Below are 26,060 nucleotides of genomic sequence, written 5' to 3'. Positions count from 1 at the left end.
GGTGTGTGAAGACTCCAAACCTCCTTCCGCCCGCTCATATGTAGTGTTGATGCATGTGTGTTCTAAGGTGCATTTAAAACCCAGGAGGGCATTGAGCTACCTGCCAGAGAGCAGCAGGTAAGCGCATAGCCCCTCCTGATGTTGTTGATGACTTTTGAACTCTCTCCCTTCTATCATACAGTGTCTCATAAAGTCATGCTTTCAGTTCATTCAAAACTTGTCAAGAACCGTAGTTCAGCAGAGACAATACGCCAAGGTGCACGCAAAATAAACTTTATTTCTAACTAAGCGTGTCCCAGAAGGGTTAAAGGAAAACACGCCGAGTAAATGGGAAACAAAGGGGCCGGGAGATAAGCAACTCGGGAACGCCGTAATCAGGACCATGAGAGCCTGCAACAGAACGAAGAGGGTGACTGGGGAGCAGGGGAATAACAGCATACACAGGGTAGAGTTATTAATCTTACGATCAGGGCTGGGCCGTGGGAACCGGAGGGAGGGGTGAGGGTCCGTGGGAGAGCTGCAGGCAAACAGAGGAGATGATGACCGGTGGTGATCCGAACTCCAGGCGGGCAGGAGGAGGCTCAAAACATGCCGAACGGTTACCTGAGCACACAATGAAAGGATTAGCGTTGTTCAGAGCAATCAGAGTTTCACAACCACCATCACCTGGGCACCAAGTTACCGCTGAAAGGTGACTAACGGACTGACGTGAAGCAGCTGGCTGAGCGGGGTTAAATAGTCCACCTGATGACTTCCTGGAATGGGATGCAGGTGTAGAGTCGACAGCCACACCCGTGGGCATCCCATAAGCTCCTTGGACACCGGGCCGCGGACCATGACAAAACTTCCTTCCTTTCTCTGCCAGTTTTATACACAGTGTCTATTTCTGCTTGTATTCAGTTGCCAGCTTATATCTCTGCTGTTCAATCGAGCCGCATCAGTCTTTGCAGCACATCTGTTCAGTATCTGCGGGGAAAATCTCGGTGTGCTCACCTTCGATGCTGGGGTCAGACAAGATATCAGCCTGATAGCAGCTTGATCTGACAGATGTGGGACGTTGCATCAAAAATCTCTCTAGACAATTTACCAGAACCCTTTTTACATAATCCAGGAAAAATACACTCAATCTAAAATACTGCGAGGCTGAACGGGTTCAAACTGAGCTTTTTCAATGTGTTTAGCAGAAAAGCAATATAACAAAAAATGTACATTTATAAAACTTAGATAAAAGAAATTAGCTGGTAATATGCTTTAAGGACTAAAGAAATAAATTCATTCTGATATTAAATGAATTATCATTTAATGTTATACTTTTTTTCCCCCCATAACTCTGTTAATATATTGGGACCCAGATGAAGAGATAACACTGTGTTAGTACTGTGTTACTATGATTTAAAAAATGAAGAACTGAAAGTCTTTTGTTTTCATTCCCAACAATAAAAAGTTGTGAGAGAGAATCAGTCAGCTTTCTAAAATCATCATATGCACACACATGAACACACACTGGCATTATGAAAATATTGGACCAGAACACCCCTTCAAAGCTCTACCTCCTCCCTGTATCCTGCAAAAACCATAGCCTTGATTATTTTTCGTCATGTTTTGAATTTGAGTATATTTATCATGACGCTCAAAAGTATTGACAGCTATTGATTACTGAAAAGTGTCAAATGTGAGCACCAAATTAATGCCGGGTTAGATTTACAATGTTTTATTATTTAGTACTTAGTATTATTAAGAAGCTCTATAAAATAAAAATAAACACTGTTTTCAAATGTTGTATTCATTAGTTCTGATCTGATGATCTGACATAAGATTTTCAAGTTGACCGTACCCTAACTGATTCTAATAGATAAAAGCTTTTTGGTGCTCAAATTGGCATGTGAATAAAAGTTAAGCTCCAATTCTGTCTGCTCGCCATTGCACGGAGACTGTATGGACAAAAGCTAAAGGCTACCTAAACATTACACCTATAGGAAGTGCTCAGCCACTGACTGACTGTACAGCTTTTGTGCTGATGTTAATACCAGAGAAAGATGGGAACTGTGTGGTTATTGAGTCAGCAGACCAGTAGCACGTACACACTAATGCTGCGCCGCAGTGTCATGTGGTCTGCCACTTTGTGGCTGATTTGCTGTGGTTCCTTTATCTTCTATTTTGGTAATACCACTTACAGCTGAGAGTGAAATACTCAGAAGCATCCACATAGTGTAGGCTGTGAAAACCCCAGAGCAGTGATTGAGTTTCCGTGTGTCTAACATTGCCACATTAAATCACAATTTAAATCACAATGAATCAGCATCTAATCTGACATAAATAATCTGATTTCTCTTCTGTATTTCCTTTCAGTTCCATATTCAGAATAAGTGGTTTACTCTCTTGATTGCCTCAGATGGTGAAACATGTGAAATACTTGTATTTTCTTATTTTCCTTTGTCATCTTCTGTCACTCATTTCATCAAATTTCTGATCAATCAGACTTTCAGAAGAAGCTGAGTAACGAGAACCTGAAAATTTCACTTCACCTTCAAACGGTGTAACCCGACGTGTGGTGATTCTTTCAGTGGAGCAGAGTTTCTCCCGGTTTTGCATGTCCTTGTCCAGACTGGAAGCAGATCTGTCTCTCACTGACTGTCCCTCCCTCGCCTTCATTCCTCTGCCCCCTCTGTCTCTCCTCATCAATATTACCTCCTCTATCCTTCTTTCCTTCCTTCTCTCCTCTCCCAGTGGCTGCACATCGTCCTCGTCGCCTCTCCTTTAAGAGGTTTTCTCTGTTCTCTCGGTTGCCAGGTAAACGCCGGCATGTCTGGGTCCTTTAACACAAAGGACACATGGGTACTGGGTGGATGGGTAGAGCTTGAGTAGAGGGGGGCACTAGCTTTGACTCTGTTGTACATGTTGGGCGAATTGATGCCGGATCACTAAGAGAAGAGAAATTCTCATGGCAGTGCTCTTTGTGGGTTTAAATAATAGATCACAGATAAGACTTTTATATACAGTCCTGTAATTTTTGCTCAGTCCTCACCTGTCCTCACATCACCATTTGATTGCCCAAAGGTGCAGCACGTTGAGGTTTCAGCCCACAGATCAGAAGTACAGCGTTAGCTTTCTTCTCTGTGTGATTCAAGGCGGATTTGCCCTTTAAGGAGAGCAAAGATTTAGAGGTTAACAGCTACTTTTTGGCAAAGAAACTCTTTGATCAACCAAAGCAACCTCAGATCAAACTACATCTGTATTTTATTGTTACAATTTTGGGCGGTAAATGAGCAGGAGGAAAGAAGAAGATGATAAATCAGTGTTTTCTTAATGTAGGCCAGCATTAAGTTAAATTTACTTCATTATAAACAACTTAATCTCTGTTTAAATTAACTTATTTGTAAAAATCCGTTAAATCTTTTTATTTTTTTCTCTCTCAGCCTGAACGGTGTTGGTTTGTGTTGTTACCACAGCCCACTTTGTGAACTCGAGAATGAGGCAAAGTAGGATTTTTAAATTGATTGAAACCCAGTGAACTCGATGCCCCAGTCAAAAGTCAGGTTTTCTGGTAATCTTGGGAATGCATTAACCGAGGAAGTCATCTTGGATTTTCACATATATTATCATAGGTGAATCTGCTCGGAGGCTAAGGGACAGCACGAGCGACTGCCAGTATTTCTAGAGTGTTATGCATTCATTTAAAAGAAAAAAATGATTTTTTTTTAGTACTCATAGCTTTGTTTAGTCACAGTCACATGTGTAACCAAAATGGCAATAACTTACCTTTTGACAACCTCTACACCAAATATTAGCCATAGCTCGTTTTTAACCCCTAAATATTTGAATAGGCTCTGCTTTCAAAAAGCAGCATCAGTTATTTCAATTATATGAAGTGTAAAATAATCCCAAATTGCCTTTTATTTGTCTCAAAAGTGTCTTTAAGGGTGTTTTCAAAAACGTTTTTGGATAGTTTGCTTTAGGCTGTTATCCATGTAAAGTATGTTTAGAGTGTTTTAAACTAGATTGGAGAGACTTGAAGACGGATGATGGAGATGTGGAATATTGTGACTTGGTGGTTAGAGAAAAAGAATGATTTTGGTCTGTACAGTAAGCTAATTTTGCACATTCGTTGATTCATAGTAGCACCGAGGCGATGCAAGTGTGAAACTGGCGTCTGTCGAAATTTTTGAAATAATGAAAGTTGATCAAAGAGTTTATCAACCAGAATGTCAGCACACATCTTAAACTGGGAGGGAATGCGGGGGGAATAACACGATCACGTGGCATATCTAAAATAAAACTCAGAAGGACGGGACAACATCATGAGATGCACAGAAGGGACATGAATCCCCTCGGGGGTTAAGCTGTCTGCTCTTTGCACACTGCTCCTGATAGCTTCAGATGGGGTTGTCTTCTGTTGGCATCGCATGAGTTTTTAAGTATAACTGCTAATGCAATTTAAAAAAGAAAAACACAACGAGCTCCCAAAAGATCGATTCTCTTCATCTGGACGTACTGTTTTCAATGGAGAATGTGGAGCTATTAAGAAGCAGCATGTGAGCCTTTTAATTCAGCTCTTTTTGTTGTCCTTGACCTGACGATGTCACGAAAACACTCGTTTCAAATCGACTAAAGAATATTAATAGCTGTAATAGACTGTAGTGTTTTTAAAGCACAGTAAGAAAAAAAAATTAAAATGGGTGTATGGTGATTGTTATTTAGAATTTGGTCCAATCACTTGTCTGCCTTACTGTTAAAAGCACCGATTCACTGTGCGAGCACTACTTCACAGGTAGAGGGTAGTTCTTTTAAAATTTTCAGAGTTTTGTTCTCAAAGATCCAGTAGGAGACTTTTTGGGGGGTTTGACACAGTGACCAGGGCCCGTATCCCTAAAGAATCTTTGTGCAAAAAGTGGCTCCTAGCGGCCAAATTCTAAGAAAATTCTCAGAGTCATGACGTTTTCTTAGAATTTCCCCTAAAAGTGACACGACAATCCCAGTTAATATAAAAGCTATTCCTCAAGATTCCTAGCGCTTAAAAGGGCTCCTAAGGCAAGATCTGCTAAGAGCAGGGAAGAGGACTTTTAGTGGCTTAGGAGTTCCCCTAAGCAGCTGCACAAAATGGCCAACAGAAGAGGCAGGAGTGATGTCCTGCAAACACTGGATGACAGGGAATTATTGAGATGCTACAGATTGGATCGTGCAGGAATCATGTTTGTGGTGGATCTCCTTAGAGATGCAATTACTTCACCAACTCGACGCCACAACGCTATTACACCGGAGACGAAAGTAATCACAACCCCGAGGTATTTGGCAACCGGGAAAATGCAACAATGCAGCAGTGATGACTTGGGTCTGCAATCACAGACATTGCTAAAAGCTGAGCCATGTTACCCTCGTTAAGACCACACTGGACTTGTAACGTTGTGATTTCTACTTCATTAAGGACAGCCCCTTGAGATAGGCCATCTTGTTTTCAACGGGGTCCATATGGGAGTGAAAGTACAAAATATGCCAGCTAGGATATTTATATGAGCAAATAAGACACGAATCATTATTTGAACAGGGTGTAATGAGTTTAAGTTTTCACATATTTTAGATTCTAATGGCTATAACCCCTACAGCTTACTATTCATTTTCCAGATATTTTCTTGAATGTGAAATATTATTTACAATTACAGTCAGCATAAGATTAGAGTATATAATATGTTTATTGATTTGAGGGTACATCCTTTGCTCATTATCACCAAAAGCTCATTTCCATCAAACTTGTAGGATCAACCAATCACGGCTTTTGAAATGATGACTCATACCTAGCAACGGGGTCAACCACACCTCCTCACTAAGATAGGATTTTCCATCCATTCCTTGCTCAGAGTTCACTGAAAATGTTCTGGAATCACTTCTAAGCTAAAACTCCTGGCAAGGAATTTTTAGGTTAAGTTAGGAGCTCTCTGAGAGGATTCTCAGAATCTTTAGGGATACGGGCCCAGATCTCACAATAAGGTTTAAAACTTTTATGTTTTTAGTACACGTGGGCACAGTTTTATAACATCAAAGCATCATTAATAACTCAATCCAGACTAAAGAGTGGCTCTGTTCATCCTACCACTGAGCACATTTTGAACACAGTAAGTCAAGAAAAAGGTTAAAAATGACACTTACTTATGTCATTAAATGAGTAATAATGAGTAGAGAGCTATCCCTGTCCCCACACCTCTGAAATGGTTGTAAAACTATGTATGTGCTAGGCAAACAGCATGATTGGTTCATACTTTTCCCATTTAGGCTTTCAATTGTGTCTTTCCAGGGAGGGCCGGGGTATCGCTATCTTTAGCACTTGCGTTTTTAGCTAGCAGAGAGCATATGTATGGGGGAGAAACTTATGACCTCATTAAACACTTTCCTTATGAGCTTCCTGTTTCATTTTCAAGTGTAATTTTATACATTAAGAAAAAAACCATCATGATGTATTTAGGAAAAATTAGACAATAAAGCCGGATATGCTTTATCATTCCTCTCCCTTGAGATAATCAGATCCACTCCTTCATTGTTACATGACAGTTTCACAGAACTAAGATGATGCAAGTTGAGAATTCATAATTCTCACAGATCAATGGGATAATGTCTTTTTTTTTTATAAGGTACTTTTATATGTAAAGAAAGATTTGAAATTAAATAGGGTGCTAACTTGTGAGTGGTTGAGTGTCGTTTTCAGTTGTGGCTGCATAATAAGTTGACAGGATACAACTAAAGAAAGGTTCCCTACTGGATCTTAAAATGATTATTTTAGACAATTATTGTTTCCTGATGAAGTGACATCTAACCACTAACTTAAAAAGTAGCCATAGACAACCAGGATTAACTTTAGAGCTCAATTTCTTGAAAGCTAACACACTTGACATGTCTAGGTAAAACCGTTTCCTATGACTCACTGAGGCCCCCTACTGGAAGACTCACGCCAACTGGTAATAACACACATCTGGTAATGAGCTTGCGTGTGAAGCGCGTGTGTGACACATCCAGGAGTATCATCAGCTGGATGACGTCCGTGAATGTCATCATTGTGATTACACTATGAGTGAGCAGAGGGTGAACATAACAAGTCTGAGGGAAGTGGGAGGTGCATGCTGCATGTTATGGCCATCTAGAGCTAAAATGAGCTGAACTAATGGCTAAGCTGTACTGGTTACATTATGATTGTTATTATGTGTCACTTTATAGAGTTCCGTGGAGGTTATTGTATGTAACTCTATACGTCATATGCTCTTGAGTTGAAATAATGTGTCATTTAATCCATTAGTTTATTATTGATTAGCTCTGACTGGGAGTATTTTATGTTTTTCTCAGTTTTATTTCATTCTAAGTCAAATCTTTTACATTTTTCAATAGGACTTAAATTTCTGTGACTCTCAACCAGTTGCTCTTAGAACTGAAGAAGCTTCTTGGATGAACTGTCTTCAACAAAATTAAAGAAGTCCAGTCATTTTTTTAAATATGTCACACAGAAATATTAATTATTCTAAACACAGAAACCTTTCTTCTATCAAAAATTGAATGTAGGAAAGTTTTGTCCAGGGAATTTCCACCTGGAAAGTTTTACAATTGTTGACTAACCAGTGAACAGTAAAATTTGAGGTTTTCAGCAGTTTGTTGTGAGTTATCACTTGAAAATGTGACACATATTTAAACATTGACTCACACTTATGTTTAACAGATTACAGCGTCAAATATTGCTTTCAGCTCTCTTAATAAGTCCTTAATAAGTTTGATGGTGCTCTTGGAAAACTTTTAGATGTTGTTGGCTTTGACCACAGCAGGATGCACGTCTTTGCTTCGGTGCTTAGAGTGGATTAAATACCTAAATATTAACTTCCTTTTTTCTCCTTTACTTTCATAGGTTTAACTTTATTTCTGTTTAGGTGTTACTGCTGCTATTGCTGTGCATCCATTACACATTGTGTGTCAGTAATCACTCTCACTCGTTAATTATTCTTTATATTAACCTGCATTTGAAGCTACACTGCATCTTGTGCCTCTGAGGTCTCCACCATCAAAGGCTTTGAAACAGTAACATCAAGCCCAACCAACGGCATGGTTGGCCCGATAGGTGTTTATCACACAACCCTGTTTTTAAACGCGTAACAGGACCTGGTGCTATTAACCTTTCCTGCATGTGTGTGGGTGTTTGCAGAGTTTCGTTCACCATCCCATATCAGCGGCTTGAACCGAACAGCCTCGATGAGCGGAGCCGACCGGATGGAGTCACTTTCGGTCAGCGGCAGCAACAGTCAGCTCAACAACAGCATCCCCATGCAGCAGTACATACCAGACTTCTACGTCCGAGCCCTCACTGACCTACAGTTTGCCAAGGTTGTTTTTTGTTTTTTTTTTTCTTACCTCCAAATTAACAATCAAGGCCTTTTGTCACCACATAATCTTTCTCCAGGGACTAGAAACCTTTAGGGGAAGTCTTTCCGCCATAAGGACCAGAGTCTAAATTATGTTTTAGAATTCCATTTTTAACTTTTTAACCAGTTCATGGGGAGTGGGTGGAGTGGGTTTGAACAAGCCTTTCCAAAGTTCATGCAGGATTTATGGTCCTGTGTTGGTTACTATCTTTGGCTATCTAAATAGTGGTCATTCAACCAATGCAGTAGCTTCAGAACATGATGGTGCTATGAATATTTATCTCTGTGAAGGTTCTCAGTCATCCGGGTCATCGTAATCTAAGGAGCTTGGAAAGAAAAGCGTGTGGACTTCTTTGAGTTGCTTGAAGACGTTTCACCTCTCATCCGAGAAGCTTCTTCAGTTCTAGGGTCAAATGGTGGAGAGTCCCAAAACTCTTAAACACAAACTTAACAATGTGGTGTATGCTGTACAGTGCAGTGAGGAATGCCCAGACCTCTACATTGGAGAGACCAAACAGCCACTTCATAAACGTATGGCACAACATAGAAGAGCCACCTCCACGGGACAAGACTCGGCAGTCCATCTGCATCTAAAGGACAAAGGTCACTCTTTCGAGGATGCCAGTGTTCACATTTTGGACAGAGAAGACAGATGGTTTGAAAGAGGAGTGAAAGAAGCCATTTATGTCCACTGTGAGCGACCATCTTTGAACAGAGGCGGGGGTTTACGACACCAACTGTCTGCCATCTATGATCCAGTTTTGAGATCCCTTCCCAGACACCTTAACGCCCACTCACATCCTGGACCATCTGACCTCAGGAAATCACGTGATGGGGTGGGGCCAGTTTTCACAATGAGCTCACCTGAAACCCTGGCTGATTGTGACCCACTCCCATTTTCACACCTTGGCTCATGTGATTAGTTAGAGGATCATTAGGGGGTCCATTGTATCTCTCGGTGGGTCACTCCCACAGAGCTTAAATCTGGGACTCTCCACCATTTGACCCTAGAACTGAAGAAGCTTCTCGGATGAGAGGTGAAACGTTTTCAAGCAACTTAAAGAATTCCAGGCGATTTTCTTTCCAAGCTCCTTAGACTATGAATTGTTATCATTCTTACTGGGTGAAAAGCTTGCTGAACGGGAAAAGGGGTTGAAGAGGAAGAAATGCATCAAAATCATATATTAGAAGCAAAGACCGTAACCGCAGTGGACACTTTTAACGGTTGGTTTCGCATCACTGCAAAGAAATATATCATAAATATTTTCTTCTCTGCAGAACAGACCAAGCTAAAGGACCTACACCAATACAGTGAATGAAATGAGCTTATGTTACCAGTTTTTCTGGAGATTTGTGACACTGGTGACGGTAAACAGCTACAATATGTAGACATGGGTCTATGAAGTTCTCAAAAGTATAGGAGCTCTGGGAACAAGTGCTAAAAATAGTTCTGATTTTTATATCAGGTGGCATTTAAAATAAAAATAAGGCTTTGACCTATCAGCGAAGCATTGCACTTGATTTACACTCGCCATTATTGCCTTCACAAACAGATGTGCATGCAAGAAGTGACATCACAGCTGCTGGAATGGTGTCTTTGGTGTCGTTTTTTACTACTTTTACTTCTCATGCTCCTCTCAGTTCTGATTACCTGGTGCAACCGACACAAATGCCTGATTGTGTGGGTCTTTACCAGCATTTCAATGGAGTTCAGAGATTCCCAGTTGATACAGATGGATTTGAGAGTGCAGCTTTCTTTGCAGAAGACTCCAGCAAGTGTGGTGAACGATGGCAGTGCTGTGGTGATGTCCCACAATCAATATAGTGATAGGGAAAAAGTCTAACAGATGGACTGACCAGAAACATACATTTCCTTGCAGCGTCAGGAAAAAACTTTTCATCACACGCAGCAAACAAAGGGAATGATTCACTTTAGCCTCTTTGTCAGTAAAGAAGTACAGAGTTTCCTGGACAAATCACACAGTTACGTGCACTATCCTTACATTGATCCAGTTAGACATCACAGTGACGTTATCCAATTTCTCGTAAAGTCAGACAGAAATTCTGTTTAAAATGCAGGCACACCTTTGGTCTTTAAAATTGAAATTTCCAGGACATACAGTTCTGAAAAGTTCTGTTGGCATGCAGTTTTAAAAGTACTCAGTAACTGATAGAAATACAACTGTGCAGGTCTTTGCTAACATATTAAGAATGATAACTATTCTCATTATCCCTCATTTTTTCAGATCACACGAGCTCAGTACCAGAACGGCCTGATGGCATCTCGCCTGGACAGCACGCCGCAGTCCCCCGAGAGCAGCCACAACACTATTCGTATGGATCAGACGCCTCCCACCACCATCGGTAACACCACCATTACGGACCTGGGAGCAGACTCCACCCCTACGGAGAACGGCCCGGACGAGACGACGCTTCTCCTCCTCAATGAGCAGAACTCGCCACACACAGGCAACCACCACAGCCAGGTGGAGAACAGAATCTGACAGCCTCCACTGGTACCAGCCCTCCATACTCCTACATTGGCCCACGTGCACTACTACGCCCGGTTGTATGCCGAGGAGGGGAGGATTGTGTGTGAGTGTGCGTGTTTGTGTGAGTGGGAATGCAGGCACAAGCTGATGAGGCCCAAAGAGTCAAGCCACGTTCATACTGTGTAAATATGCAAAGATTAAACACACACACACACAATCGCGCACACACACAGAGCAAACACACACTGATGAGCCAAAACATTTTGACTGTGCTTAAAGGATGAACAGGATATTTACGGCCATAATGTTTGGGCTCATCGGTGTACACACACATACCAAAGTCTCCACACCTCTACCGATCGATGGAACTAGTATCGCGTCAGTGTTTGCACATGCCTCTTGATCTGAAGGACCTGTTTGTCTGGACCAGAAAGCTCCTCCATTTCTCGTTCAGAGGTGTTACCGATTATTTAAGTGTGTGTGGTGTAGTGTGTGTGAGAAAGAGTGTGCGTTGCTTCTAAATCACTGTCCCTAATCAGAGACTCAGGGAGACTCCGCCCTCCTCCTCATTTCCGGATGTACGTAAAAGCAAGTGTGGTCGAAAGCCCCAAACCAGCCCATCGCCGCATGTGTAGCAACCTGCATCCCCCTCCTCCATACAGCTAGAGGACAAAGACAACCCGAGCATGTCTGCGGAGTTCACACAAAGTAATACGTGTACCATAGAAATTTATAGTGAGATATTTATTGGGGGGATATTGTGGTTAAATGAGGATGGGGATGGGGTGGATTTCTATCTATAGAGATATATTTTCTCTTCCTTGTTTCCTGCATAGAAACAGCTGGTAGCCCAGAGCCTTTATCCCAGAGTTGTTAAGAGATTTGCCGCTGATAGACCACCAGTCTGTATTGTGAACAAGACAATCAACATGAATATTTTGAATGTGTTAAATTAAATATATAGGGTACGTTAACTGTGGCTGCCCTGCTCTCCAAATGCCATATCTGTGTCACCTTTAATTCTGTTCCTCTGAGGACAGACGTGGAGTTTCTAGATGGGTTGCAGAGACGAAGGCGTTCGAGAGCAAAGAATCCTTTCCTACTTTTTTTTGGGTTTTTTTGTTTTGTTTTGTTTCTAAAGACGATGGGTAGTCTGTGTCTGTGCGTGAGTTTGCGTGTACGAGACCAAAGCTGGCCATCATCTGACTTGTTGGGAGCAGAAACCAAAAGTGAGAAGCTTGATCACCTCCTGACTGGAAAATACTTTAAGAAATCTGAGAGTTTATTTATTGAGTTTAATGTCTGTGTATGCGTGTATATATTCCTGTTGATTTGAAGGGGAGAAAATGCAATTTTATTTCACCGTTTTGGGAGATTTTACATGTTAAAATGTTTCTTTCCATTCAGTGATTATGTTCGGGTTTGCTTTTTGTTTTTAATGTAGGAAAAGGGGGTCACTCTAACATAGTTTTTGTATTTGTGTCTCCAAATGCAACATTAGCCACATTCTGTCCGGTTTTTTTGTTTGTTTGTGTGTTTTTTGGTTATATTTTACCAGTTATATTTTACTGTGCGCTCAGACAACGTCTTAAAGAAGAATCTGAAAATCTGTTTTCTGGTGGATTTTTCTTTCCCTGAACTCTAACAGGAGCACAACCGTGTTTCGTGGGTATTTCTTTATTTTGTGATACTCTGCTGCTTTTAAGACACCCGTTGTAGAATTTTATTTACACACTAACAACTACATGTAACAGATGTTCACTTTTTGGTACTTTTTATTAGGCTATACTTAAAAGATGGTCATAGCCTTTAGGTTTGAAACATAAGCCCAATGTGGAAGTGCCTTAATCCTGTGTTCTTTCTAATGGCCAGCAGGGGTGACTTCTCTGGTTGCAAAGAAAATATAATTATATAAAAGTTTATGAGGAAATAAATCTACTTTAAGACCACAGCAAAAAGGTTCCTTTTGAGTTTGCAGTCTGAATTGCAAGTTTTTTATTTAGTATAATTTGATGTTTGTTTAGTAAAACAAGGTCCCAATTAGAGTAAAATTGTGAATGCATTAGCTCATGGCTGTCTTTTGATAAACAGGTTGGCAGTCCTTGGGCTCGCAGTTCCTCCAGTTGTCAACAGTAAAAATAAATGCACAACTTCATTGAAGATGAAGATGATATAAAGTTTATGGTTGCACCGCCTTTACTTTTTCTGTCATCTTTGAGTAGCAAAGATTTTTTTACAAGCAACAAGTTTCCAGCTTTGCTCTAAAAGATGTGACCAAGTCTTCTGGGATATGCAGGACACCAGGAGTATGATACGAAGCAAGCGAAAGGAAAGATGATCACAAGCTGGTGTTAAAAAAATTGATTTTTCCTTTTATTGTTGCGGTTTTTGAGATCGGGAGCATTAACATAACACCCAGCAGCAAAAATGATTTTGAAATTTGAAGAAATTAGTATTACTACATCTACTACTACTTGTTTTCTGGATGAGGAAATCTGAAACCAAAAGCATTTCCGTTATTGTGGAATTTCCTATCTTGTTGAAGTGAGATGTCAATGAAAGTGAGTTTCAGCAGTGGTGGGAAAGGCCAGAGAGGTCAGTAAATTTCCAAAACTTCAGCAAGTGCAACACATGATTAGAATTTTAGTGTCTTTAGAAAATAAACATTTTTGACGTAGTTACATGTAGTTGACTTAATGTTGTTTCACAAATTATTATTATTTTATTTCTTTCACCAAATACAAAAGTGATCCTCTAACATTTCAATGTTAGATGATGCATTTTATGTCTCAGTTGGCAAACCTACAACTTTTTGCACCAAACCAGGTGCTTTGTGAGTGTGACTTGTATATTTGAATCATTTATTTGGCAGGTTTAATTGCATGTTACTGCCTACCAAAGACTAAAGTACAGCACTGATGCTGCTTATAAAGAGGCTGTGGCTGTTGGCTGGCATCTTCTGTGCAAATATTGCAGCTAAACAGTTTTGGGGAAATGCATTTCAAGCAGGCTGTGAATGTATTTGAGCACATGGAAATATATTTAGAAGGAAAAAAAGTGCTGCTTGAATGAGATTTTTCATCTCTTTTTCACACTTAAAATGCCACTAGATAACGCTAATGGGAAGGATTGTCAATAAATGGTAACTGAAGTCATCTATTTAATTATTCATCAATCAACTATCCAGGTTAGTTGACACCAATTTAAATCAAATATTGAAAGAAAACCAGCAGCCTCTCCAACGCTTTAATGACAAGCCCCAGTGAGTAAACACTAGTTCTACTTTTGAATCTGCATTAGCTTCATGTGCTCATGTTTTACTCAGTTTCCAAGAAATGTTTGTATTTCTTGTCTTTTAGGCAAAAAGTAAGAATTTTGCAAGTGACAAAGATTCAAAGAGTCCATGGTTTTTGTGGTCTAAAAACAGAAGCAGCACACAACACACAGTTGTGTCACAATGCTGCTGGTAACCCAAATTTCATAATCATATTATCACTGACTTCATCAAGTGACTGGCTTCACTACTTTTTAATGACTGTACTTTTTTGTGTGTTCATTCCTGTTTTTCCTTTTTCTTCCTTGTTTTTTTTACTTAAACACCACAGAGACACACGCAAACACACACTCCTATTTCAAAGGACTGTATTTTTTTCCATGTTCATGTTGGAGTGGCCCCCCATCCCACAACCCCTGCTTTAAATTGTTCTGGGTTTGGGTTTATTATGGTGCACGTGAATGTGTTTGTCAGTGCCTATATAATGTGTGTGTGTGTGTGTGTGTGGGGGGGGGGGTGTTTTCTTTTTTTGTACCTCAGAACACTGTTAGTGATTGTGGTAATAAATTTTTTTTATTTTTTTATTTTTTTTTGTCTCGAGTTAAATTTGGGAACAGAGCGAATGGAGCGACTGGCATTTGGGAAAAAATACTGATTGTCCTTCATTCTCTCTGGCATGCTTTAACTTAAATATAAATAGACACAAGGTGTAAATACTGTTTTATAATTTCTGTCTTAATGAGTTTTGAAAATGAAGAAAGTTATTAATAAACCTGAGATATATTTCTCTACAGAGCTTTGTGATTGCCTTGTTTTGTTTCTGGGGCTGATCTGACATTTTTTTTCCCAATAATGGACACATACAATACTACGCTTTTTAGTCCTCTATACTGTTTAAAGCTATAAATATATTTAATGCAAATCTAATTTTTCACCACTGACTCACAGATTTTACTTCTTGTTTTTGATAAAAACAAAACATTGCCTCAGCAATCAAAAACATATTCCTCTAGCTCAGAGGTTCCCAAAGTGTAGGGCCCGCCCCCTAGGGGGGGGGGGGCGCAGAGCCATTGCAGGAGGGGCGCAGTATGGGGGGAAAAAAAAGAAAATGAATACTTGGACACTGCTAGCATAATTGACAGGTTTTTGACGGGGCTCGCACGCAAACGCAAAGCAGGATATGAAGCATCGCCAAATATGTTTCCAAACCAACTTCATTCTAAGCCAAAGACAAGAAAATATGGTGAAGCTTATCTTCCCTTTGGCTTCACCTGCACAAGTGTCAAGGCAGGTCTCCCCTGCAGAATTGGTTTTCCCTTCGTCGGGAGCAGCGCTGGGCTCTCCAAATAAACAGAATCCCACATTCTTGATTTTTAGTTCACAAACACTTCTTGGCTAACTACTCCTGACATTTTGGAGATGTTTGCTCTTTATACAGTAAAGTTACAGCGGGATACAAATAATATCAGGCTGATCCTGCCACAATTTGTCCCGCGGTTCAAATCACGGACAAACAGTATCCCACAGTTGTTTATGTTTTTAAACCCATTTTGCACAGAGAGGCATTTTTTGAAAAATGTATTGATAGCAATGTTGAATATTAGTTATTAGCCATGAACCATGAAACAATTGGAAGAAAATTCTATTTTTGGAACCTTTTGATCTAATACAAAAAATAAATAAATCTGAAATTGCATAAAGAAGTTCACATTTGTATCGTATTTACTACATCAGGCATTTATTATTTAAAATGCATTGTGCATTTTTTTAATTTAATTTTTTCAGGGGGAAGAAATCAAACGGATGATGTAGAAGTCTTAAAAACCTGCATTTCAAAAATGATACACTTGGTTTTGAATTGTTGGATTTAAATGGTTAGGATATGGTGCATAATTTTTACAATAATTCCAACTAGTTTTCAGAGTTTTCAGAAGCACAAGTCTGGATTGATCACATCTGCATCTGTAGATGTGATAAATGGGGAAGAGTAGAAACGCAAGGAGAAGAATAAAACCAAAGAGCCCTTTGTGGTATTGGTCACCATGTTTTTTTCTTCTGACTTGGAAAGAAATTAAATGATCATTCGTTGAAGCCACAATAACGCTCAAAAAATCATTCTTTTCCATCACAAACAAAGTTAGACTTTGGTTAGAGTAAAATGCAACTAAAAAAATGTAAAAACAAAGATTTACTTTAATAATTAATCATTTTACATGAGTGAAACTCCACTTTATGCCAATGTAAATACATTTAACTACACAATCCTTGATTGTGTTTCTTAGCCTTTTGTGTGACACCCCTGCAATTGCCCCCATGGTGATCAATCTGTAGAGAAACAAAATGAGACAGAAAGACACACACCAGGCTGTCAGGAGGTTATTAATTTATACAGAGTGGCCTACTGTTCCCTCTCACTCCCAACTTTATTCAAGTGTTCAGCTGGAAAAAACTGGTTCTCCCCAGTTCGCTGTTTATTGCTTGTAGCCGCGTCACTCTCAACGGCAACACTTCAGCGTCTCACCACATGCCAAAACGTTCCCCTTTGATGGATGCTGTTCGCTTTGGATGTACCCATACACACCTGATTCACCCAGGCTATGGTGCGTGCACACACACACACATTCTCGTTTTGCTATCTTAGTGAGGACATCTAATTGACCATAACATAATTGGAACCCTGACACTAAAAGCAAATTTTCAGTTTAAAAATGCCTTCAAGCTCGTGGGGACAGGCACTTTTGTCCTCATAAGTGACTGTTGGTCCCCACAAGTATAGTAACGTTCCAATTTATGGTCCCCACAAAGATGTCTAAACAGGCACACACACACACACAGAGCTCACCTTTTTTGTGCAGCTACTTGAACATAAAATCTGAGTCACTTATTCTCCAAAAACACTGTTTGTTGTTCCACTTCTAAATGCATGAATATATGGAAACTCAAATGAAGTGTCCTATATTGCTAATCTCATATAATACTCCAGCATTTATTAGTATTTATTTTATAATGATTGTTCTTCAAGATGATCAGTGATATTTTCAGGTCAGAGCTTTTAATGTTGTGGCTAACCGGTATTGATGAAAGCATACATTTTCCCTTTTTTTTAAATGACCAATAGAATTACACTGAAACTATACTGAATTGGTGTCTAATGTCTTTTAAACGTAACCTTGTTAGGTCAAATCATCCACTCGGGTTTTGTTCTGGTATTCTTAAGTTTCCTAGGAGGCTAATTGCTTTGTGGTGAGCCTGTTGAGGCTTGAAATTTTCCTCTTCCGTGTAGTTCACCAGTCATCTGTTGTACACAAGCACTTCATTTTAATGATTATCTGATGTTTCCTGTTGCACCGGTAGTGGGAGAAAAATTTCCCTTAGGGTAAGGCTTTGGAAAGGCAGCGATGAAGAAAGGTTTCAGCTGATGAATGAGTCAACCTACTTTTAATTCCTGTGTGAAAACTTAAAGTCAAGAAATTGAGGTTAAATTTGTTGGAGCATTAAAAAGAGCCCAAGAGCGTCTTACAACTAAAGTCTGATGTTGTCAATTCTAATGAAGATGCAGTCACTTTGGAAAAGCTTCTTTTGTTTTAAACTTGATTCATTTGCATAAACACTGATAGGACATTTTTTTAATTTTATATTGTCATTTTTGCAACATTACTTGGTATTGCTACAATTGAAATACATTAATAAAGTAGTTGGAGCTGTGTCACCTCGAACACTATTTAAGTAGATTACGTACAGTGGCTGTAGACTAGATTTTACTGGAAGTTGCTTATATCTTTTTCTTTCCTCCTTCCTTGTTGATGATTCTCAGAAGTTGTCTAATACAAAAGATTATCAGCTGAATCTGATACTGAAGCATGGATTACACACTTGTCTGTACTGTCCATTATTTGTTATTGCTAGAGCATGGTGTATTATATAGGAATGATGTGAATCAGTTGTGAAGGAAGTAGAAGGCGGATTGAATTTCAAACCGAAAAAATTCCAAAGCTACTGGCTGTGTCAACACCAGGGATTTTAATTGTGAAAATAGCCTAAGGGAATAATGTGATCTTGTATAATAGAAACAGTATCAGGTCTGATACATCACCTAGACCTGCTATTAGAAGGTGGAGAAAGGAGAGGAGTAATGATAGCTACGGGGCCAACCTCATCGTATTGTCATTAGCCGTAGTGTGCCAAGAGAGATTTCCGGATGATTGCAGTTTCACTGTGATGCAATCTAACCCTGTGTTGCAGTCAAACTCAACTGGCTATATCTGGTGTGCTCAGGAAGAGTCTGTGACCAAAAAAGGAGTTTGTGTTGGAAAATGTAACAACATGTGTAAACACACCTGTTGCCCTATGTAGTTTGAATTATCACTGATAATAAATTACCAGCAGTCTAAATACTTTACATGTTGTCTAGGAGTTAATTTAACAATACCCTACACCAAGGGTGTCAAACATAAGGCCCAGGGGCCAGAATCAGCAGAGCAAACATTCCAGTCCGACTCATTGGAAATGCTGTGGAAAATGTAAAGGATTGCATAGATTTTGCACTTTTTACTATATTTTAATACATTTCACAGCTTAGAGTGGCTGGAGGGCCAATCTAGTGATCAAATAGCAAAATTTAAAAAAAAATAAAAAATTTCTGAAAATGTCATGTTTTTTAAACTACTCTGCCACAGAGGCTTATAGTGTTTACCAACACAGCAATGCTGTTGAACAACCTCTTTTTTTGGACATCAGGAACATCAACAACTAATAACATGCAGTCTTTCGGAAATTGCCCTTGGGTGAATGGCTTTCCTGCTTTGGCGATTGATTCACTAACTGCATAACTTCCATCAACAGCAGCATCAGTGTCCTTAATGGCTTTGTGGAAAAGTTCTTGTTTCTTCCTTTTGGTAGCTGCTCAGCTAGTTTTTTCCTGTCATTGATTATATTCCTTCAGTATGGCAAGTTACACATAAGGCAGCTCGCACTTTCACCAAACTGCAATGTCCATCTTTCTTGAAATATCCGGTCTTGGTCTGTCTGACATGTCTGATTTTGCTGCTGCCTACTTTGATGACATAGTCATTTTCAGTTCTACCTGGGAAGAACGCCTGCAACACCTGGAGAAGGTATTGGCGCGTCTTCAGTCTGCAGCATCGCCTGTAAATCCAGCTAAGTGTAACATTGCCAAGGCTGAAACTGAGTACCTTGGGTTTGTGATTGAAAATGGAGTGAGAAAACCTCAAGTCAATAAAGTCACCGCCATAGAATCCTGTCCCTTGCAAGAGACCAGAAAACAGCTGAGATCATTTTTGGGTATGGCAGGATTCTGTCACCGGTTTATCCATCATTACTCTGCCGGGGCAGCTCTGACAGCTCTGACTGGTTTCTGAAGTCCCAATAGGATCCACTGGATGGAGGAGGCTTTTCAGGACCTACGACAATCTCTGAATAAGATAAGATTTACTTTACCAAATTAGATAGGCAAAAAAACCCTCTTAATACTCCAAAGAAACACATGACAAGCAACAGGGTTGGGTAACGGGTGACAGACAGCCAATGTAGACAGTGCATCCGGGCCTGCAGCATAAGCGCTGGTCTCCTTGATCCACCGTCAGCATCGGAAGGGAATAAGCGTCGAAGGCGTTTGGAGGGGGAGGGGGGATGAGTGTACATCAGCATGTGTATATATATATGTCTCTGTGTGTGTGTGTGTATATATGTCCAGAGTTCAGCTGAGACAGTGTCCTTCGCCCTGCCAGGCTAAGTAAACAGTCTTCCAGTCAATCCAGGTGGCCTTGCATAGAACAGGGAGGAACAGTCTAAACACAGAGCCCAGTCTTGCACAGCCCTGATTTTGAGAGACATTTCACTCTTCAGACGAAGCCTCCGAGAGAAGTTTGTGAGCTGTTCTGTTACAGGGACCGCTTGGAGAACGTCATCCAGTGGCCTTCATCAGCCGCAAGCTGTTTCTGAGGGAAGTACGATACTCAACCATCGAGAAGGAGGCACTGGCCATTAAAATGGGCCCTGGACTCCTTTAGGTATTATCTTCTGGGACAGAAGTTCGTATTGGAAACAAACCACAATGGATAGAGAAGATGAAGGACACAAACGGAAGGATCACGCGATGGTACCTTGCGATCCAGCAATTCCGATTCACCATCAACCACATTCCCAACAAGCATAAATGCACTGCAGACTGTCTCTCTCGCAGTCCCAGTGAGACAAGAGGGGGAGTGTGTGATGGGCTGCAGTGACAGCCACACAGTGGTAATATCCACTAAGTATTAGTGTAGAGGCTTATACATAACACAACATTCACATTTTTCTTTCTTTAAATATAGGATTTAATTCACAGGATAATAAATGACTGGTTTTGGTTTAGAATTAATTCACATACTCGCATAACACTGTATTCTAAAATATGTGTGCACGTTTTAGTTTATACTGTTATCAGAAATAACAAATATATTCAAAATAATCACTCCAGCTGTTAACACATTTTTTAAAAGAAAAGAAATTTTAAAAATTAGAAAGAATGAAGGCAGAAAGAGGCAAGAAAGCTGATTCAGCAGCCAAATGAAAGGCCAAAGACACAAACAACGTAAGACAACTGAACTGCATCATCCCATTTCCTGCAAATGTTTGTGAAGACAATGTTTGTTTCTGTCCTGATGCGTGGTTTTCAGAAGAGAGAACTGAAATTTTAGGGCACAGGAGGAAACAGACAGAACAGAAAACGGTCAATAAGTCAAACCAAAAAAACCCACCTGGTAGAAGTTTGAGGCGCAGTACAGCGAGCTAAACGGACTCTATGAAAAAGACCAAAGAGAAGACAGGACTATACCTTATAAACACACTGAGTCAGTGGGGATGAGATGTAAGACACAACTTCTACAGTGGAGTGGGGAAACAGCCAAACTGCACATGCTAAACAGTATAAAGAAGACTCACACTAAACATAGCAGAGATAAAAAGGACAGTGGGACGCGTTGAGTAATAAAAGGATCAAAAACACTTATTAAACAGATAAAACTACAGTTTTATGTGAAATTTAAACTGTTTTCAGCAAATCCATGCATGTCCTCACACCCCCCACCCCTTCAATTCACCTTCCTTAACCCCTTACCCAACTGCAGATTGGATGGCAGTGAGCCTATCCCAGCCCACGCTGGGTGAGACATGACCTAACATGCATGTCTTTGGACTGTGAGAGGAAACTCCAGAGTGAAAGCCCCAGCTGAGCAAAAGGTTTAAAATCAGGATCCTCGAGATATAAACCAGCAAACCTGTCAGCTGCACTGCCTTTCACTTCCTATGTCAAAAAACATTCTAATGAAATCTAATATATTTTAGTGGAAGATACATGTCTGGTTATCAAGGATCATATCCTCAAACTCTGTTTGCCAAAGTTTGTCATATCTCTGTGTGTTTCCCTTTGATTTCATCATAAAGGAAATGAAAAAGTAAAGTGAAACTGCCAACCAGCAGCATAATGCTCATTTGCTATAACTGCTACCTTTAATTGTATTTATTTATTGCTTAATTTAGTCTCTTCTTCTTGGCTAATGGTACTGACACACAGTCAGGATTTGTTTTTGTTTTTCTTGCTTTTTTTCCACCGTGATTTTCCAACAGTGTTCTTGTATGTCTCTGTATGATTGTTTATTTTTATTTTTTGGTTATCTGTCCCAGATCACACACGTCGATTCATTTTGTTAGTAAGAAGAACCAGTGAAAATTCCAGGCTTTTATCTTTAATTGTTTTCAAGTTATTCACGTTGCCCCAGATTTCAATGTGCTGGAAAATAGCCTGAAAGCGGGTCAGCTGACCATTTAAAAATCTATATCTTGAAAAGTATTTGCTACATGAAGCTAGAATTTCACAGCACTCATTATATGCTTCCAAACTTTGGACCATAAAACCATTATCTGTTCAACGCTGATATTACTGAACCCTTTGTTACTGTTTCAATAGCCTTTATTTACCTTCAATATGCTCAAATCATCTCCTTAAAAATTCTGTTTTTAAAATCATAAATCTGGAGTCAAATGTGCCTATTATAGCTGCAAAACTAGTCACACAATGAAAACTTTTATTTGGAGATCGTAGCATTTTTAAAGTTTATATGAAGCAACAGGATGTAAATATCATAAACAGTATATTTAAGTGGAGCCCTTCCCCTGCCAGGCACTGATAAATTACTCAGAGCTTTCAACTGTGACAACTATGCCTGACACACTCGGTCAATAAAAAGGCTCTAAGAGCATGTGGCAGCAGGGTGTGGTTTTGGCTCACCTGCAGAGGAAGCACCAGGAAAGTGGAGAAATAAACAACCCAACTAAACCACGTTAAACTGTATCTGACTGTATGTTGAGAATTCTTGGTATCAGCTTTGTAACATACCTAACACAAATAGCACCAGTTGCACTACACTTCCTATTTTCTTTCCTCAAAAAATATCAGCAAAACCCCACAGAGTGCTCAAATAAGTGAGAAAAAATAACAACTTTCAAACAAGTAAATGTTGGGTTTCATGTGACGAGCCATGCGCTTCATCGGCTTTCTGTACTTTCTGTTATTCCCGCTGTGACTCCACATGACTTACACTTTTAAGACGCTGATATTACTCAACCCTTTGATACTGTTTTAATACAGGGCCAACAAAGAGTTTACAGATGCCAATCTTACACCTTTATTTACCTTCAGTATGCTTAAATCACCTCCTTAAAAATTTTGTTTTTAAAGTCATAAATCTGGAGTCAAATGTAGTAACTAAAAAAAATATAAACGTACAGTTCTCAGTATTTTGTTGCTTGTTGATTCTGCTTTATGATTCAGCGGTATAGCTTCCTACTTTCAATATTGCATGTGAGGGTTTTCAGGCTGTTCAATGTAACTCTACTTCAAAAAAGGAAAAACATTGTTTTCCCCTTAAAAATATAAATAACATAATTCAGTGATAGTTATAGTTTATTTATTGCTAGATACTAGGGGACCTTCAAACATGTCAGTGTAATTCCAGTATTTCATCACTGAAAGCACCGGAGCTCCACTCCTTGTTTGGCTCTAGAAATTCCCCAATAGGAGGAGACGAGGGAGCGTATAAAACTCCTGCCAGTCAGGTCAGTCAGACAACTGCTAACAAAGCTCACTGACACTGAACTGAACTACAGGTTTCAACAGGTAAGCTGTCAATTTGTTGACAGTGTTAATGTGGAGCAGATTATAAGGAGGATCCTTTATAGAGTGTAGTTGTTTTTTGCTAAGGTTTCATTCATAGATTAAATTCACAAATTGGTGAAGCAAATGTCTATATTTCTTTAATGCATTATATAAAAATGTCATGTTTTTTTGGTTTAATAAGAAACAAAAATAAATAAAATAACTGATAAAAAGGTAGAAGACATATTTAGATAATGTGTGAGTGAATGAATGTGAGTATAATAGAAACTGTTTTTTGGGCTTTAGCAGATCTTAACTCAGTAAGAGATGGACTTCAAAATGAGCTACATGGCTGAGGAATGGAGCCTCAAGATGCCCAAGGGACTGGACTTGAAGGTTTTACATCATCCAGTGACAATGAAGAGTGTAGCCCACCTAATCATTGCCGTGAACCGGTTAATGACCAGCACGTCAGGGTCAGTGCTGAGCACAGACTTCCAGGATGAAAACCTGCTGCCCATCAGGTTGAAGAGCTTTTTGGAAGGTAATCACACAGACAAGACTTCATTTAAATAGTGGAAAAACACTGAACTATTATATTATATACTATTATCTATGTCTTTTCTCTGATCTAACTAAAGCCTTTGGTTTAAAACAGCATAACAACACAGTATTCAACCATGAACGTCTGTTTTTTTTTCCTCCCCAGAGGAGAGTATACTAGAGAGGACAGGTCCACCACCTCAGTTCACCAGCAGGGGTGAGATTGAGTGCACTGTGACTGACAGCCAAAAGAGGAGCTTGGTTCTGGTCCAAAGCAGCATGGAGCTCCATGCAGTGATGCTGCAGGGAGGCAGTGATGACCGCAAAGGTAACTACATGTGACACTTAGACGTTTAAATAGTTGAAAATAGTTGAAAATCGTTCTCGATGCAGAATCATCTGTTTTACATCATCCGTGTTGTTAGAAACATGAAGTAGAAAAGAACTAAAATGCCATAAAGTAGAAAGGATAGGTAGCTTGAATTTATTAAATTGATTCAATTGTGCCTCTAACATTTTCCTGCTTACGTACGCTGCCATGATTTATTAAAATGACCCTGTATCCATCACTCTCTCCACAGTGCACCTGAACATGTCGACCTACGCGCACCCTACACCCATCGCTGAGACCAGGCCTGTCGCTCTGGGCATCAAAGGCACAAACCTCTATCTGTCTTGTCACGAGGATGACGACAAGCCAACCCTCCACCTGGAGGTAAACTTCTTTCAGGACTCTCACATGAAAAGCACACCATTTGTTATAATCTATAAGACACTGCACACATGTAGATGAATTAATATTTGATATCAGGCCTAATTTTGTTGACTGAAACTCTCTGACATGGATGTTTGCTCTTCTCAGGAGGTGACGGATAAAAACAGTCTGACAAGGATAAGCGCTGAAAGCGACATGGTGCGATTTCTCTTCTATAAACGCGACACTGGGCTCAGCATCAGCACTCTCATGTCTGTCCGCTGCCCCAACTGGTACATCAGCACAGCGCAGGACGACGACCAGGTGGTGGAAGTGTGTCAGGAGACCGCCCCACGCTACAGAAGCTTCAACATCCAGCGCCAGAGTTAAAACCCATTAAGGATTCCCAAGATGAATTTTGGAGCTCTATTTGCGCTCCAGTTTGACCTTCTTAAAGTATGTGCTAGGTACATAAATTGGAATGATTAATGATGTAAAGTTACATCACAAGGTAGCATCATTGTGCTCTCTGAGCATCTGGTGTGTATTTATGTATTTATGTATTTATTTTTATTTCCATTTTTATATCTTATGTCTTATTTTTCTTTAGAGTTGATTGAAAGGTATTTGATATGTGAGACTTAAACTTCACATCAGTCTTTTTATGTGTTTAAACTGTGTACTATAAAATTTTCATGCAATGAGAAGGCTGTAGATTTAAGATGGAATGACGTACTGTAATACTCTTGTCTAAAGTTGACACATTGTTTTAAATCTTTTGTTCACCTTGTGTAAAAAAAAAAAGCTCTAATAATATGTTTCTTGCAAAGATCTAAAATAAAAAAATCAATATTTTCACAACTTCTGCTCTGACATGATAACTGTTAAATAAGAGGAACTTCTCCTTGTACTATACCTGCTTTTATAAATGTCTAGTACTCCAAGTGTTTAAATAATTAACCCAAAACTGATATATTTTCACAAGTCTATACAAATCCTAATTTGAATTTGAATTTTAAAAAATAATTAATAAAGGAGTGCGTCACTAGAGGTGCGCAGCTGCATTTTAAATTAACTGAAGCCGGTAAAGAGAAGAGTGTTGGAGGCCCAAGTAGAGGGAGTTACAGTCGTCCAATCTGGATGTGATAAATGCGTGGATAATCTTTTCAAGGTCCTTTAAAGGAAGGAACGGCTTTGCTTTAGATATCTGACGCAACTGGCAGAAGCTGTTTTTTCCCACAGTGGAGAGCTGTTTCTCAAGTTTAAAAGAGCCATCCAGGAACACTCCGAGGTTTCTTACAGTGAGCGAGAGATGGCTAGCGAGAGGGCCAAGGGCATCAGCTAACTGGTCTAGCGGAGTGTGACTACCAAAGACTTCGATTTCAGTCTTATTCTCGTTCAATGTAAGAAAATTATGTGACAACCAAATTTTAACTTCATGCAAACAGTTGAACAGATGTTGCAAAGAAGCAGACACGTCAGATTTCAAAGGTGAATAAATCTGGATATCATCGGC

General features: G+C 39.7%; 2 protein-coding genes across 4 annotated transcripts in view; both read left to right on the top strand.

Moving 5' to 3' along the window:
- cnnm4b (cyclin and CBS domain divalent metal cation transport mediator 4b) overlaps positions 1 to 12,828 on the top strand; it is a 48,710-nt gene extending 35,882 nt beyond the window's left edge. Inside the window, exons 6-8 of one of the 2 annotated variants that reach the window (XM_085476274.1) lie at positions 2,728 to 2,790; positions 8,171 to 8,349; positions 10,634 to 12,828. In XM_085476274.1, the coding sequence (XP_085332400.1) occupies positions 2,728 to 2,790; positions 8,171 to 8,349; positions 10,634 to 10,891 (500 nt within the window). In that variant the 3' untranslated portion in view covers positions 10,892 to 12,828. The remainder of the gene's footprint in view (positions 1 to 2,727; positions 2,791 to 8,170; positions 8,350 to 10,633) is intronic. The other variant, XM_085476275.1, reaches the window with a different exon arrangement.
- A 10,447-nt stretch (positions 12,829 to 23,275) lies between these two features.
- LOC146697495 (interleukin-1 beta-like) lies at positions 23,276 to 25,405 on the top strand. 2 transcript variants are annotated; one of them, XM_085476273.1, is made up of 5 exons: positions 23,276 to 23,328; positions 23,617 to 23,851; positions 24,017 to 24,178; positions 24,432 to 24,565; positions 24,713 to 25,405. In XM_085476273.1, the coding sequence occupies exons 2-5, from the start codon at positions 23,635 to 23,637 to the stop codon at positions 24,932 to 24,934; spliced, it is 735 nt and encodes a 244-aa protein (XP_085332399.1). In that variant the 5' UTR covers positions 23,276 to 23,328; positions 23,617 to 23,634; the 3' UTR covers positions 24,935 to 25,405. The 2 variants fall into 2 exon arrangements, with proteins under 2 accessions (XP_085332399.1, XP_085332398.1); XM_085476272.1 differs by having other exon boundaries at positions 23,286 to 23,328; positions 23,614 to 23,851.
- The last annotated feature ends 655 nt before the right edge of the window (positions 25,406 to 26,060 follow it).

Source organism: Copadichromis virginalis, linkage group LG12 (assembly GCF_057382275.1).
Source record: "Copadichromis virginalis isolate Kocher_CV1m ecotype Utaka linkage group LG12, C_Virginalis_male_GT1.1, whole genome shotgun sequence".
Lineage (NCBI taxonomy): Eukaryota > Metazoa > Chordata > Actinopteri > Cichliformes > Cichlidae > Copadichromis > Copadichromis virginalis.
The sequence above is the reverse complement of the archived record's forward strand: the minus strand, read 5'-3'. Positions and strand labels throughout refer to the sequence as shown.